This window comes from Neofelis nebulosa, chromosome 7, assembly GCF_028018385.1.
Source record: "Neofelis nebulosa isolate mNeoNeb1 chromosome 7, mNeoNeb1.pri, whole genome shotgun sequence".
In the NCBI taxonomy this organism is placed as follows: Eukaryota; Metazoa; Chordata; class Mammalia; order Carnivora; family Felidae; genus Neofelis; species Neofelis nebulosa.
In genome coordinates, this window is record NC_080788.1 from 34,997,202 (window position 1) to 35,013,813 (window position 16,612).

A 16,612-nucleotide genomic window follows, 5' to 3' on the forward strand; every position below is an offset into this window, starting at 1 on the left:
GTTTCAGATGTCAAGAGGTCCTGAGAACAGGGCCTGGGAGCTAACATTTCAATGCTTCTTTAATCCTATTCTTGATTATTTGTAGGAAAAGAGGTTTACACAGCCAGTTTCTAACTTATTCTTTCATATGATTTAAGAATATTTACTGAATACTCTTAACATGTTAATTAAGCACTGAAGATACAAATACACAAGACACTTGTTCCCTCTACTATAGGATTCAGGCATGTGTCAAAATAACTGTAACATAATATGATACGCACTTTAATAGTCATAAATAGAACACCGTTTGCTGGGGGTGGGAATGCAGGTGGGAGGGAGCCCACAAAGTCCCATAAGCTCAGAATTCAAGCAAAGTAAAAGGTCTCCACCTTATTTCAAGGCTGATCATGCAGACGTCTGGCAAAGGGGAGAACCTTTTACCCAACACAATTATTCTCTTGGTTCTATTCAGGTAGCAAAAGAACTATAAGCAAAGTCCACAAAAGAAAAAAAAAAAGAAGCAACTTAGGGCAAAGGGGCAGAGAAGTGAGCAGGGGGTACCTACCCATTTGGCTCAGGAAAGCACAATATTGTGAATGATGGCCTGAACACACACGAGCGTGCACAAACCCTATTCCATCATCCTTCCCGGTGAGGGCAGCACGCGGGTCCAGAGCTTATCTCTGAACATTTGGAAACAGTTACCTTGCTTTAATTTACTGAATAAATCTGACACCGTCTGCGGATGTGTCCAGATTGAAGGCGAGCAGTGTCCCGGCTGGGAGAGGAGGTGTGAAGGCCCCCGCTGAGTGCGGGCGGATGGTGGGCCTCAACCAGCGCCCTGCATGGGAGGTGATGACCCACCGGGGACGAGAGGTGGAAGTCTGAGGGCAGAAGGGGTTCTTTTCCCTCCACAGAAGGCACCTTCGGAATGTGTGTACTCACACTTGCTTCGTTCCTTCCTGCCTTTGCTCTGAAGGGACTCAAGAAATTCAGAATGAGCAAAATAAAACAGGACGAGGGATGGAGAGCTTGGCAGATGCCAAGAACTTTCCCCGACCTTTGAGGCCTTGGGTTCTGGGGATCTGGCCAAGGGGGGCTTCGTGTCCTTGTTTTAGCTGCACTCGATTGCCCATCCCAGCCAAAAAAAGAGAAAACTCTGTGCTGGTTACAAGACTAATTTCATTTGTTGCAATCCAACAGACTGAGTCACCAAGACCTCAATTCATTTACACATTTATTTTAAGCACCTTTTCAATGGTAGGCATTTTGCTAAAGCAAAATGGCTAGAATGGCTCCCAGCTTGCTGGGTGGTAGGTGGGGGCAATGGGAACAAACAGTTACAAGCAGTGGGGACAGAAGAATAGAAACAGGGCTCAAGGGGGTCAGCCAGTACTCTGCCCAGACTCTGCTTCTAGGCAGAATCCACCAAGTGGACCAAGAGTGGACATGAGGCCGAGGGGACAGCATGTACGTTCTCTTGGACACGAAGCCCTGTTGGCCTGCTCGGTCTGGGGGGTAACATGTCCCAGCCCAGCCAGCACTGGAGGCCCCGGGAGGCCAGGCAGGAGACAGATGATGCAGGACCTAGACTTGATTCCTATAGGCGAGGGGGAGCCACACATGGAATTTAAGCAAAAGACAGACATGTCCTGATACACATTTCGAAAAAGGAGACTGTTTTGGAAAGAGGCAGTGAGGAAAATAAACTCAGAAGAGGAGACATAGCTAAATAAAGCACATGGGTCTTTTCCCATCACATACAAACGACTCTTCCTATTCTGATGAACAGTTCAGCCTAAAAAACGAATTATTGGTAGTCAAACTGCCAGGTAGCCCTTATTGCCTGACTCAGCTCAGCATTGTAACAGTCCTCTGTAAAATAGGGACTGATAATTCCCACTGACTGAGTTATTGTGAAGATGGGTGGATTAATGATATCATTTTTTGGAAACACATTCTTTAAAAAACTTTTTTTTAATGTTTATTCATTTTTGAGGGGGGGGGAGAGGGAGAGAGAAAGGGCTACCGGAAGAGGGGCAGAGAGAGAGGGAGACACAGAATTGGAAGCAGGCTCCAGGCTCTGAGCTGTCAGCCCAGAGCCCGACACGGGACTTGAACTCACACACCATGAGATCTTGACCTGAGCACAAGTCAGACACTTAACTGAGCCACCCCGGCGCCCCAGATATCATCTTGAATGTAAAGCACACAGCGCAGCGTCTGGAACACAATACACACTCAGAAAAGGCTCCTAGCTAGCCATATCCTCTCCCACATCTTCCTCCTCCAAGGTGTTGCATCGGCCTATTTATTGCAAGGCATCCTCAAGGCCTGTTCCTTCCCCACCAAAGACTTTTTGTTGGGGGGAGGAGAGTGGGTCTTGGAGTGGTTCTCACTTTTAGGACCACTCAAGTCCAGAAGTCAGAGGTTTCTGTAAGGCTGCTCTCTAGGGAGCTCAGAGTGTTTTTCTCTTCTAGTTCTTTCAAATGCCTGCTGTACCACTGAAGAGAAACTTCCATCTAGTTTTATTAAGTTGTGAGCAAAAAGAATGCATGTATCAGCAAACTATTAAAATTCAGAATTATTTAAACAGTTCAAAGCTGTGACCAAGCCAAAAAAAAAAAAAAAAATCACAGTACAGTTAACGTGATGCTTAACAGAAATGATTACTGTGCTCTGTTAATTACACGTAAATGCTATTTCGTTCCCATAAATGACAGTAATGACTGGGCAGGACAAGAAGTGCCTTAGAGACTTCTTTGAAGATTGGCCGGATATTCCTATTTGACGTCTACAGGGAAGGGGTCAAGTTGAGCAAGGTATAGGGTCTCTGTGGGCTTCAGATACATTCTCTTGCTTGAGGAAAAGACCGTTCTTTCCCCTCAAAGCCTATCCATATGCAGTCCTTAACCTGAAGACAACTTTTGGGATCCTTCAGTCCCTGTCAAGAAAAGAAAGCATCACCCAGCACCGAGGGACTGGTAAGGGACCCCCATTTTCTGCAGCCCTCCCACCCCTCACCTGCCAGTTCTGGGATGTCTGCATTCTTCCTGCCCCTCTTCCAACTCTTGGATCTAAAACACAGAGGAGGTCCAGCAACAGTGTAAACACAGGCTGGCCAGGGAGCGCTCTGCCGGCATAGGAACACAGCATTCCAGCTTGCACGGGGTGGGCCTGGGGCCTTTCTCTGGCTTGGTGTCCAGGGGGACGACACCATTCCCTCTCAGCTACTCTTCTGTGGGTTTAGCTCATACTCTTATTGAATGCTCATTGCCTTTCATTAACTTCTGTAGCAGGCCTGGCTTTGCATTTCAACTTTCTGTGGCCAGCAGAGGCCTTCTGGAGCTATTTCAGATGCGGACGCTCCTGTCCGTGAGGGACAGCTCTCTCAGCCACAAGTCAGTGAGGCAGAGATACCAATGTGGATTCTGGGCTTCCAATCAAATATTCAGAAAAGGACACTGTACCCTTTGAAAGCTGCAAAGTAAACAGATCTTCAGCTTAGGAAGCAAATGTACTTCTGATTATTTAAATTTAAGTTCTAAAGAGGACGGGACAGTCCGTGATTCCAGCAACTTCAGTGAGGGAAGTTTCAGGCAAGTGCACAGAGAACAAATACGTAGCGATATCAAAGCGGTCCTTGTAACATCAAATTCCTATTAATCTGCCCGCATGCTAAGGAATGTCTGTCTCGATCTTTTAGCAATTATCGTCTACAAACTGTGCTGCCCTGCAGCCCGGATGGTGTTCAACAATCAGCGAGGATCTACACCCGCGTCCTTATGAGTGTTTGTTTTTCTTTCGTATCATCAGGTCAGAGACCTTAAGGCAGCACTGAGAAAACACTACGCCCCTGCCCCTCTGGTGGAAAGCTTTCTTCCAAGTCGCGACGCCACTCTGTATTTATGTTTCTGATTCTCTGTTAACCGTATTCTCATCAAAGTATCCTTTAAAACGGTTGCCACTTATGGCCCAGAAGCCTTAGCATCCTGTTGGAAGAACAGACATTCAGGCCCCTCCCCAGCCCTGCCGAATCAGAATCTGCTGTCCCCTAGCAGCTCACTCTAGAGTGTGGGAACACACGCCAGCGTTCCCCTGACAGAATGTGAGTCTCATAAATCCATAATCTACCAACGAAAAAATAAACAAAGCAAATGCTTTTGCATAGGAAACTCAAATCCAGTAGGACCTCTGTGGAGATAAACAATTTATTAATACTAATCAGGGTCAGCTGCTTACTAAATGCCAGACCTGTTACAAGGGCCCTGCACGTATAGGTTCACAACTGTGCACCGAAACACAGGAGGTAGGTACCGACCTCCTCACGTTGCACAGGCACAGAGAGCTTATATGACCTGCGCGAGATCAACACAGTAAATCACACAGTGGAAGAGGCAGGATTTGAATCCAGGCAGTCTGACTTCCCGAGGGCATGTGTTTAACCATTACCTACACCACCCCCCGGCAGTGTGCACCTGTATTCAGGAAATGAACAGCAGATTCGGGGCCTGAAAGAAAAAGCTATGTTGCTGTAAGGGCCACCATTTCAGGCTCAGTCACGTTTAGAAGCAGAGACCAGCTGAGCTGGAGATCAAAACCTCTAACAGAACCCTCTTGGGTATTATCTGAAGTCAGTGAGGTGCAGAGAGGATGTGTGGTTCTCCCAAAGGGGTGGAAAATGGAGGCCGCACAGGTCTCAGCCCCGACGGTTCTTCCTGCCACGCTCACTTACCCCTTCTGTGCCACGTCCTTCTTCTTTTGGAGTTTTGCTCTTCCAAAGCCCCTTCACACCCACCAGATACAAAAGTGACAGCTGTTCCCTTCTGAACTTTCATTCAACATCTGAGCGTCTCTGCACTGCTTTAATAAGTCATTTTGCAACCTATTTAAAGCCTCCTCATTAGAAAACGAGTCTTGGGGCACCTGGGTGGCTCAGTTGGTTAAATGTCCGACTTCGGCTCAGGTCACCATCTCGTGGTTCACGAGTTCAAGCCCTGCATCAGGCTCTCTGCTGACAGCTCAGCCCTCCCCCCCCACCGACCCCCACCCCCTCTCTCAAAAACAAGTCTGGAAAGGGAAGGCTGTGCTTATCGACCATCCTTCAGTAACTCTGATACTGAGCAATTACATACAGAGCGTAACAGGAACTTTCAGAGGTGATAACCAAAGAGCTCTTCCTTTGATGAAAGTCAAGCCTGCCAGCTACTGAGTGTTCATTAAGATGGAGTTTTAGTCTGGGCCCCAAAGAGTCATGTACCTGCTAGAGGCTTAGATCCGCCGATACATTGATAGACGCAAGAAGGGTGGCAGTTCCAGGCCCAAATTAAAGCGGCTATGGAATCTGGACCACTTCATCTAAGGTGCCTGTTTCTGACCAAATGGTGCTTTCTGTCACTGGTTAGCACCCCACAAGGAATCTCTCAAGCCCCGGGTATTTGCAGAACGCAGGGCAAGGAGTTCCTGGAACACACTTCACGGGTCCGAAGGGGCTGAAAATTCCCGTTTGAGGTACTGCTCTGCTACAAAAGGCAGGGAACACCTTTCACTTGGAAGCCTGCCCATCTGGTGGGAGGCAAGAGATAGAATACACACCATGCCCTTAAAATGCCACCCTCAAGATGCCCACCGTTTCTTGACTGATCTGGCAGCGCCTTTCATCACCTCCACTTCAGAGGCGAGGAAGGATCACCGAGTCCCTCTGGATGCACAGGGTGTACATATAAATCACTCAATACTTGAAATACCAGACCGAGCCGTGGCGACTCCCAAGGATCAAAAACACAGAGAGGACCAATCTGCCCTGCTTCTCCCAGAGCTCGTGGTTCCGTGCCCCTGTGGGTTGTGGGGCAGCAGCGGGTCACAGCTTGGCCACCCAAAATGGAGTTGGCAGTCTCAGATCAAACACCCTGAGAACGTGCTACAGACACCCAGCCCGGGGCACTTACCTTGCACTGCCCAGACACGCAGATGGCCGTGCCGTTCTGGTCACAGGGGGTACCGTCAATGACCTTCTCGGCTTGCCGGACATAGAAGCGGTAGCCCATCGCCTGGCAGTTCAACTCACACTTCCGATTGCCCTTTACTACCAAAAAGAAAAAAAAAAAAGAAAAAAAAAAGAAAAAAAAAGCATCTTTTTTTTCTTCTGGTATTCTGCATTGAGATAAAATTCACATGACATAATAACATAAAAATAAACATTTTAGCCAAAGTGTACAATTCAGTGGTGTTTAATCTATTCCCAATGTTGTACAACCATCACCACTAATTCCAGAACATTTCTGTCACCCCCAGAAAACAGCCCTGGACCTGTTCGCTGTCATTCCCTCCAAACCTTGGCAACCACCCATCTACTTGCTATCTATGGATTTGCCTATTCCAGACGTCTCATAATCACACACTTTAAAAAAACTGCATCAGGGGCACCTGGGTAGCTCAGTTGGTTGAGCATCTGACTCTTGGTTTCGGCTCAGGTCATGATCTCACAGTTTCATGAGTTCAAGCCCCACATCGGGCTCTATGCTGGCAGCACAGAGCCTGCCTGGGATTCTCTCTCTCCCCCTCTCTCTCTGCCCCTCCCCCACGCACGCTATCTCTGTCTCTCTCAAAATAAATAAATAAACTTACAAAAATAAAAAATAAATAAATAAAAACTTCATCCAAGTTACTAGATCTCCCCACAGTTGCTGGTCGAGGGAAGGGATTGTGTCTTGATCTATGGGCATATAGTAGGCATTCGATGCTGAGCAGATATCATAAAGGGATTCTTCAAGAATCCCACGATGCAAATAATAGACTCCACTTTTAGAAGTCCTCCCACGTTTTAACATAGTCACAATTATATCTTACTTATCAGCAATCACAGTGAGCACACAATTTTTATGTTCTGCTTTAAAAAAATTGTTACTGAATATCTACGCAATTATATCATCTTTATGTTCTTTTAAATGGCTAGAGTTTCCTGTAATAATTCCTCCATTATGAGACATTTAAGTGGTTTCCGTATCACCTTGGGTTGAAATCCAAAGTCCTCAGCAAGAGATAAACCATCTGTCAAGAACTGAACCTTGCCTACCTTTATAGTCTCATTTCCTACTGTTTCTCCTTACATCCTTGCTGTGTACCCAACTAAGCACGTCCTCTCTCCAGCTATTGCCTAACTGTTCTTCTGCCTTTGCCTTACTTGGCTAGTACCGGTTTCTACTTTGCTTTCGTTCCCAGGTCACTTCCTCTAGGAAGCCCTCCGTGGATCCCGACCTTGCCTGTACATCCAGCCATCTGATCTGGCTCCCTCTACAATAAGGTTAACCAAACTTCACTGAAGCAGAGTCTTGAGGGACCACAGGGACATGCCTGGCGTATTCACTTTTGTACCGCCAGCATCCAGTACAGAGGCGGGCACAGAGCAAATGCTCTACCAATCCCTGAGGAATAAGAGGAGGGATGAATAAGTAAATACTGGCCTTTTTAAAATTGTATATTTTGCCTTTCTCTCATCTCCCCCAATGAGATATATTCCCTTACAGAGTCTTTCTCTATATTTCTGTTATTTCACACCGAGCCTGGCACACAGTCAGTGCTCAATACATGCTAATTAATTACTGCTGCTACTAATATCTTCAGAACAATTTAGTTGCCTCCAAAATAAGAAAGAAAAATTTTCAGGCAAGATGTATTTCCATATCCAAAACAGACGAGCCAAGTACATACTGACTTTTTTTTTTTTTTTTAACTGTTTTTGGAGACAAGACTAACGCTTTGCTCAGTCATAGACAGCATGTTCCAGGGTCATGCCTTTGTCTGAAAATCTGATTACTGGATTGGATACCACTGACTCTTTCCTACACAACACAATACATCATATTTTCCCCAGTGTAGCTGCCTGACTGTCATGGCAATGAACTTCACTCCAAAGCCATTGAAAACCACGAACAGGAAATAACATGGAGCCTCTGGGACCACATGGTTTAGGGAACACTGAATCTTCTATGTATGTTAAGCTCTATCTTAGAAGTCAAGAGGCAGGGTTTCATACCCTGGCTGCCCAAAAGATAGAAGAGGTGATCTTGGAAAAATCAAAGAATACCAAAGATGGAAGTGCCTTCGGGAATTATCTAAAACCGAGTCATCATTTCATAGATTAATAACATACCACCACAAAGGCCTAAGAAAGGAGGTGACAAGTTAGAGGTAAAGTCCCCAAAGCTTGCTTCCTCAGGTCATCTATCTACCTGGACCCTGCTTCTTCCTTCCCAGCTCTTCATTTTCTGAAGTGACAGCAGGAACTATCCAGGTGCATTGCATTTCAAGTAATAACAGCGTCTGAGAGGCAGCCTCAGGAGGGGCCAGAGTTTTGAGTTCTCACTTCTCCTGGCTCTCTCCCAACTACCTCTAGCCTTTGGGATACTAGCTTTTGCAGCCACAATTTTATTTCTCCCTATTCGTAACCATACTACAGAACAACATTCTGAGAACATTCTACATACTACAGGAGAACATTCTGGCTGAATGTAGGGCAATTATGGCAGAATCTCCAAAAAGGTACATGAAAGTAACTTGGAGGACTGGCCTGAAGTCTGCACCTCTCCTGCCACTAGGTCTGACTCTCTACCTATGTGGTTCAGTGTCCCTGCTGCCTCAGACTTGCAAGAAGGAAAGAGGGGGCTCCTAGCAGATAATAGACCCCTGCGGACAACTGACCGCCTATCAGAACTATCAGACCGCCTGTTGCCTTGGCAATGCTCAACCTAGTGTGTCTCATAAAAGTACACAAGGACTCACTTCTTTAGGCCCTGTGTATACTCCCCAGCCACCTTAAAATTCCACATAAAAATAGGGGCGCCTGGCTGGCTCAGTCAGTTAAGTGTCTGACTTTGGTTCAGGTCACGATCACACCATTTGAGGGTTCGAGCCCCACATCTGGCTCTGTGGTGACAGTTCAAAGCCTGGAGCCTGCTTCGGTTTCTGTCTCCCTCTCTCTCTGCCCCTCCCCCGCTCATGCTCTGTCTCTCTTTCTCTTTCTCTCAAAAATAAATAAACATTAAAAAAAATTCTTTTTAAACTACATTAAAACTATATTTGCAGGGCCTCAGATTAAGTTTTCTCATGGATAATCACTTCATTCCTTTTTTTCTTCTGTGAATATAATTATACTTCTCTATAGAAGAGAAGCCAAGAGCCAAGAGCGTCTTCTCTAAGCAGATCTTGGCTTGGTTTTACCAGCAGAGAGAGAGGAGGAAAACAGAAGAGTGGCCACCAGCGGGGGGCAGTGGGCTGAGAGCAAAGCGGGCATCTCCTTCTCCCCCTGATTCTCTTATTACTCTCCTTTTCTGTCCTCCCCACCCCCAAAGGGAACACCTTTATATTCCACACACTGAGAGGGTGATTCTGTGTCCCAGGACCAGAAGCACAGCCTCACCTGGGAACTTGTTGAAAATGTAGATTCTGAGGCCACGCCTCCTAGTCCTGCATCAGAGACTCAGGCAAGCTATATTTTAAATAAGCCCTCAGAGTGATTCTGGTGCACAAATTTCACAGCCACTGCTCTAAGAAAAGTCAAGTAGTGAGGGAAGAGCTGGAAGCAGCTGACCATTCTTATTTTGAATCAAAGATGTTCAAATTCCACACCCAAGTTTCAAAGATAATATAAGCACTATCTGTAATTAAACTTAGAATTGCCAGGTATCTGGATCCACGATAGCTAAAAAAATCTCTCTTCTTATTAAACTCTGGAGATCACACAAGAAAATTCAGGTTACTTAGAATAAAACAGCTAACAGCTGAAGGATTTACTCTCAAATATGGTTCAATGTTTAAATCACTCCCTGAACTGTGTCCCCTTGGAAAGCCCCCTGATATAAGAGTAAAGACATTTTTCAAGTGATAAAGGGCAAAGGAAATAGAAAAGGAATTAATAGTTACAAAATTTTGGAAGGTGGGAAGCAAAGGACTCCTGGAAATGACGTAGCAGACCCAAGAAAACTGATCCTAAGCAGGAACTGAAGCATCGAAGCTACCTAGTATTGTTGCATCTCCAAGAGGTAACTTTGGAAATAGGGCAGAAAGAAGGCCTAAAAACGGGGGGAATATCTGTAAGGGTGATTAAGCAGTAGTTAGCGATTCCATTTTCCAGAATGGTTAGCTAAAAGCCTCTGAAAATTAACTCCTTCATAAAAGCAATGAGAACACTGTCAAAAGACAGCTGGAGCAGGTTATACTACTATGAGACAAAACAGACTTTAAGACAAAAACTGTTACTAGAGACAAATAGTAGCATTTTATAATGACAAAAGAGTCAGTGCATTAGGAAGACAACAACAGAGCTCCAAAGCACATGAAGCAAAAACTGACAGAACTGAAAGGAGAACGAGGCAATTCAATAAGAATAGTTTGAAATGTTGATACCACACTTTCAATAATGAATAGAATGACTAGACAGAAGATCAGCAAGGAAACAGAAGACTTGAACAGCACTCTGAACCAACTAGACCTAATAGCTATCTCTAGAACATTCTACCCAACAACAGCAAAACACTCATTCTTCGCAAGTGTACGTGAAATAGTCTCCAGGAGGGAACAAATGTTAAATAATAAAACAAGACTTAATAAATTGAAAAGGATTGAAGTCACACAAAATATGTTCACTTGCCGCAATGGAATGAAATTAGGAATCAAAACCAGAGAGGAGTTTGGGGATTTCAAAAATATGTGGAAACTAAACAACATATTTCTAAATAACTGATCAAGAAAAAAAACACACACAAGGGAAATAAGAAAACACTTTGAGGTAAATAAAAATAAAAATACAGCACACCAAAACTTATGGGATGCAGATATAGCAGTGCTTGGAGGAAAATTTATAGCTGTAAACACCCATGTTAAAAAAAAAAATCTCAAATCAATAACCTAATCTCCCACATTAAGTACTAGAGAAAGAAGAACAAACTAAACCTAAAGTCAACAGAAGAAAGAAATCTAGAATGGAAATAAATTATATAGAGCAGGGAGAGGCAACAGAGAAAATTAATGAAACCCAGAGTTGGTCTTTGTAAAGATAAACAAAATTGACAAACTTTTAGATCGACTAAGAATAAAAGAGAAAAGACTCAAAACACTAAAATCAGGAACAAAGGGGGAACATTACTATTGATTTTATAGAAACAAAAAGGACTTCTAACCAGGGCAGTTAGAAGAAAAAAAAAAAAAAAAACAACATCCAGATTGAAAAGGAATAAGTAAAACTATCTGTATTCACAGATGACCTGATCTTGTATATAAAACAGACAATTTAAATGCACCAAAAAAGTATTTGAATAAAAAGTTCATCCAAGTTACAGGATATAACAGCAATATGCAAAACTCAATTGTATTTCTATACACTATCAATAAACAATCTGAACATGAAATTAAGAAAACAGTTTCATTTACAACAGCATCAAAAAGAATGAAACGTTTGGGAATAAATTTAACACAGGAAGTTTAAGACTTATACACTGAAAACTACAAAATATTTTTGAAAGAAACTAATAAAGATCTAAATAAATGGAAAGACATTCCATGTTCATGAATCAAAAGACTTAAGATTGTTAAGATGGCAATACTCCCCAAAGTGATCTATAGGTTCAACACAATTTCAGTCAATATACCAGCTGTCTTTTTTTTTGCAGAAATTGACTGGCTGATCCTGAAATGGATAGGGAAATGCAAGGGACCAATAGCTAAAATAACCTTGGAGAAAGAAAAAGTGGAAGACTCATACTTCTTGATTTTGAATACTACAAAAGTACAGCAATGGAGACGGTCTGATATATAAATTGATGGAACAGAATGGAGAGACCAAAAATAAACCTTCATATATATGGTCAATTGACTTTTGACAAAAGTGCCAAGACAATTCAATGAGAGAAAAATAGTCTTTGCAATAAATAGTGTTGGGATAGCTTTGCATATCTACATGCAAAAGAATGAAGCTGGACCCCTACTTCACAACATATATAAAAATTAACTTAAAATGGAACATCAACCTAAATGTAAGAGCTAAAACTACAAAATTTTTACAAGAAACCTAGGCATAAGTCTTCACGATAGTCAATTCATCAATGGTTTCTTAGATAATATGATATCAAAAGCACAACTAACAAAAAAATAGCTAAGTCGGGCTTCATCATAGAACTCCATTGGGAAAATGAAATGACAACACAAGTAATGGGAAAAAATTTTTGCAGATCATGTATCAGGGACTTGTATCTAGAATCTGTAAACAATTTTTATAACTCAAAAATGAAAAGACAATTCAATTAAAAAAAATGGACAAAGAATTTGAATAGACACCTCTCCCACAAAGATACATAAATGGCTAACAAGCACAGGAAAAGATGCTTAATATCATTCATCATTAAAGAAATATAAATCAAAACCATGATGAGATCACATTTCACACACACTAGGATGGCTACAATTAAAAAGACAATAGGAAGAGTCGAAAAGGATGTAGAGAAATCAGAACCTTTGTACAATGCTAGAAGGACTGTAAAATGGGAGGGCTTTTTTGGAATAAATTTGGCAGTTTCTCAGAATGTTTGACACGGTGTTACCTTATGACCCAGCAATTCCACTTCTAGGTATACAGCTATGAGAAATGAAAACATACGTCCAAAAAATGTGTACGTGAATATGCATAACAGCATTATTCACAATAGCTAGGAAGTGGAAGCAATATAAATGTCCCTCAACTGATGAATAAATAAATAAAATGTGTTTTATCCATATGTGGAATATTATCGGACAACAGAAAGGAAATATGTCCTGATACATGCTACAACATGGATGAACTTTGAAAACAGTGTACTAAATGAAAGAAATCAGTCACAAAAAGTCACCTATTGTCTAATTACATTTATTTATTTATTTATTTATTTATTTATTTATTCATTCATTCATTCATTCATTCATTCATTTAATTTTTGAGAGAGAGAGAGAGCACAAGCGGGGGAAAGGGCAGAGGGAGAGACAGAGAGAGACAGAATCCTAAGCACGCTTCACACTGACACGGGGCTTGATCCCACAACCCTGGGACTGTGACCTAAACTGAAATCGAGAGTCAGACACTCAGTTGACTGAGCCACCCAGGTGCCCCTAATTACATTTATATGAAATATTCGAAATAGGCAAATCTATAGAGGCAGAAAGTAGATTAGTAGTTGCCAGAGGACAGAATGCAGACCAAACGCTAATGGGTATGGACTTTCATCTTGGGGTCCATACTGACATTATGTAGTGGTAATGGTTGCACAATTTTCTAACTATACTAAAAACACTAAATTGTAGTGTTTAAATTGGTGGCTTTTACGGTATATGAATTTTATCTCAATAAAGCTGTTATTAAAAAAAAAAGGCAGCAGCAGCAGCGGCAGCAGTTTTGTAGATCTCCAGGAAATCAACAAATAAATAACTCAAAAAAATTTCTGTTTCCAGATTTCCAGAATGAAGGAGCCCATCAAGTGCCCAGGACAATGGTGTTAGGTGTAGGACTTGATTTTACCCTACTTGTAATTAATAAGTTAACCTGTTATGTTTCATGGGTATAGACAGAGGATACAAGACTCCTGAGTCAGAGGGGCACCTGGGTGACTTAGTCGGTTGGGAATCCAACTCTTGATTTCTGCTCAGGTCGTGACTTAACAATTCCGCTCACATGAGCTTGCTAGAGATTGAGCTCCGAGGCGGGCTCTATGCTGACAGCACAGAGCCTGCTTGGGATCCTCTGTCTCCCTCTTTCTCTGTCCCTCCCCTGTTCACATGCTCTCTCTCTCTCAAAAATAAATAAATAAACATAAAAAAAAAAAAGACTCCTGAGTCAGAGATAAAGGACTTTATTGCTCTTGGAAGAGCAAACATCACAAGCATTGACATGTTTGTGTCAGTTCCCCTTGCCCCCACGCCTCACAGGGACATTGCACACGTAGGCAAGGAACACTGTGCTTGAGGACCCGATGCGTCTACAGGAAGCAATAAGGAGCCCTGCTCTTTTGTCCTGGATGGAGATGTTGTTCATTCTTCAAGGTTGCTCACTGAAAACACAATCTTGAGAAATGACCTGGTTTTAGGGTGGGCAAGGCCTGGCATTCTTGGCATACTCCACAAGACCTATAGGAACCTAAGCAGTGTCTCCCAATGAATGGATGATAATGAACAACACCAAGGCACATGGTTGTGGAATTTTAAGACACTTGGGACAAAGAAAAGATAACACAGGCTACCAAAGAGGAAACAACTAAAATGGTATTGTATTGGATTTCTCAACAACCACTTTGAAAGCTACAAGATAACCGAGCAGTGGCTTGTAATTTGTGAAAGTCATTTCTAGAATTTTACATCCATCACCAGAATTCCATATCCAGTCAAATTATCCACCTTTGAGAAAAAATAAAGGCATCTGCAGAAATTCAATTCTTGCACAATTTTCCTCTCATGGACACTTCCTGGAGAATGTGTTCTACCACAATGAAAGAACAAACCAAGAAAGTAGAAGGTGTGGGATCCAGGAAATAGAAGAACTAATCCAGAGGGAATACTCAGGACTAGGGTGAAAGGGGACCTTAACAAGACAAGTGTGTACGAGGCTAGGACTAGAGCAGATCAGAAGGGTCACGGAGAAGGTGAAATGGAGACAATACTCAATTTTTAAGATACTGATATTTTAGGGGCATCTGGGTAGCTCAGTCGGTTGAGTGCCTGACTCTTGATTTCAGCTCAGGTCATGATCCCCAGGGTCATGGGACTGAGCCCCACAGTAGGCCTCTGCACTGACAACAGACACATGTTTGGGATTCTCTCTCTCCGCCCTTTTCCCACTTGTGCATGTATGTGTGCACGTGTGCTCGCTCTCAAAATTAATGAAAACTTAAAGATATTGATAAATCAAATTACTGAAAGAAGATTCACATAATTTCAAAGTGCCTGAGGTTAAATTAGCGTGAAGTACCTAGAAAAGAAGACAAGGAGAAAAAGGTGTTTATTAACAACAAAGAAACTAAGGATTTCAGGAGGAGAACAGTAATCACAGCATAGGGAATGGATGCTACAATGTGATGCCCAGATTACCCACCAGCACCACCCAATCCAAGTCAGAATCCCCCCAGCAGCTGGGAGTGCCCCCTGCTGGTAGCTCACAGCTGTGTCTTTCTGGAACTTGCCCTCAGTCTAAGGGACCTGCCTCACGAAAGGTTAAGCCTCTTCCCCAGGGATAGCCAAAGACTGGTCCGTGTGCTGGCACAAAGGCCGACCCTATCTCAATTTTGGGTAACTACGCAAGCTAGCCCAGCACAGAGATGCGCCAATCTGCATCTTGCACCCCCACAGGTGCTGCTGTTCCAGGATCACTCCCCAGTAAACACTGGGCACGAATCTCCGTCTCAGGCTCTGGATCCTGGAGATCTGACCTAAGCTAGTACACCATATGGCTCAGCTGTGAGGAGCGTGCACATAGTCATGCCGTAACGATTCTAAGGTAACTATTCTAGCCTAATTACATAATTAACTCGAGGGGGTGTGGGGTGGGGAGTGTGCACACGTGGGGAGGTAGGAGAGGATGATGAAAGCGGATTCCATCCTTGTCTTCAACAGAACATATTTGAAACCCGAGAAGTTCACAAGTAACAATGTAAGCAGTATTCATAGATACGAAGGTAAATCAAAAGAACAGCTAAAACAGCTGGGGAGGAAGAAATACTGGGGGAGGGGCAACGTTTGTAGAACTATTTGTTTCTGTGAATATACACATGGATTAAATGATAAAAGCTAGGGGGCGCCTGGGTGGATCAGTAGGTTAAGCGTCTGACTTCGGCTCACGTCATGATCTCACGGTTCGTGGGTTCGAGCCCCGCATCGGGCTCTGTGCTGACAGCTCAGAGCCCGGAGCCTGTTTCAGATTCTGTGTCTCCCTCTCTCTCTGCCCCTCCCCCGCTCATGCTCTGTCTCCCTCTGTCTCAAAAATAAAATAAACATTATAAATAATAATAAATGATAAAAGCTAATTTTAAAAACGCGTAAAAAATTCAGGTTCAACAATTCAAGTTCGCAGAAACGGAGTCCTTGTGCACAGTTTCCGTGGATGGTAGGCTTCTTCCCATCTCTGTTCAAAATTAACACAAAACTGTCAGACTTCCCGCCGTCTTTTCGGGAACGTTGCCTAAGTGCGACAGCAAAACAAAATGTTGCTCTCTAGGAAAGCAAAACGTTGCTGCAGTGTGGAGATCCTCGATTCTAGCTAGTAGATCCTGGATTTAAGCTAGCTTTGCAACTTCGGAGGTTTGCATTAGCCAGTGAACAAGAGTGGCAGCAAACAAGGTTCAAACCTTTGCCAGAACTGCACATTCTCCCGTCCTCATGCAGGGAGAAATTTTCGGGTGAGGAAAGAGGAGAGATTCTGTGACTAAACACACGAGGCTATTCTTAGAGAACGGGTAACATTTGTGCTCAGTTTCGGGTCCATTCAAACTTCACAAGTTCACTCCAAGTGTAGCACCCAAACCTTCAGTTCCCAGGCTCAAGTTCCGTGTTTTTTGGTGGAATATAGGATATCTCTGTTCAAGAAAAGCAGCCTCGTAAACGCAGCTCATAAAACTCGGAC

General features: G+C 43.2%; 1 protein-coding gene and 1 long non-coding RNA gene across 4 annotated transcripts in view; both read right to left on the minus strand.

Moving 5' to 3' along the window:
* The window catches only part of THSD4 (thrombospondin type 1 domain containing 4), a 573,132-nt gene that overhangs the window by 305,184 nt on the left and 251,336 nt on the right, over nucleotides 1-16,612 (minus strand). For all 3 annotated transcript variants that reach the window (XM_058737196.1, XM_058737198.1, XM_058737197.1), the window contains one exon: nucleotides 5,931-6,067. In XM_058737196.1, coding sequence (XP_058593179.1) covers nucleotides 5,931-6,067 — 137 coding nt within the window. The remainder of the gene's footprint in view (nucleotides 1-5,930; nucleotides 6,068-16,612) is intronic.
* On the minus strand, nucleotides 1,941-5,924 carry LOC131516319 (uncharacterized). The gene is made up of 2 exons (XR_009263985.1): nucleotides 3,007-5,924; nucleotides 1,941-2,926 (listed from the first exon to the last, which is right to left on the minus strand). It is a non-coding gene; the product is annotated as an uncharacterized LOC131516319 (long non-coding RNA).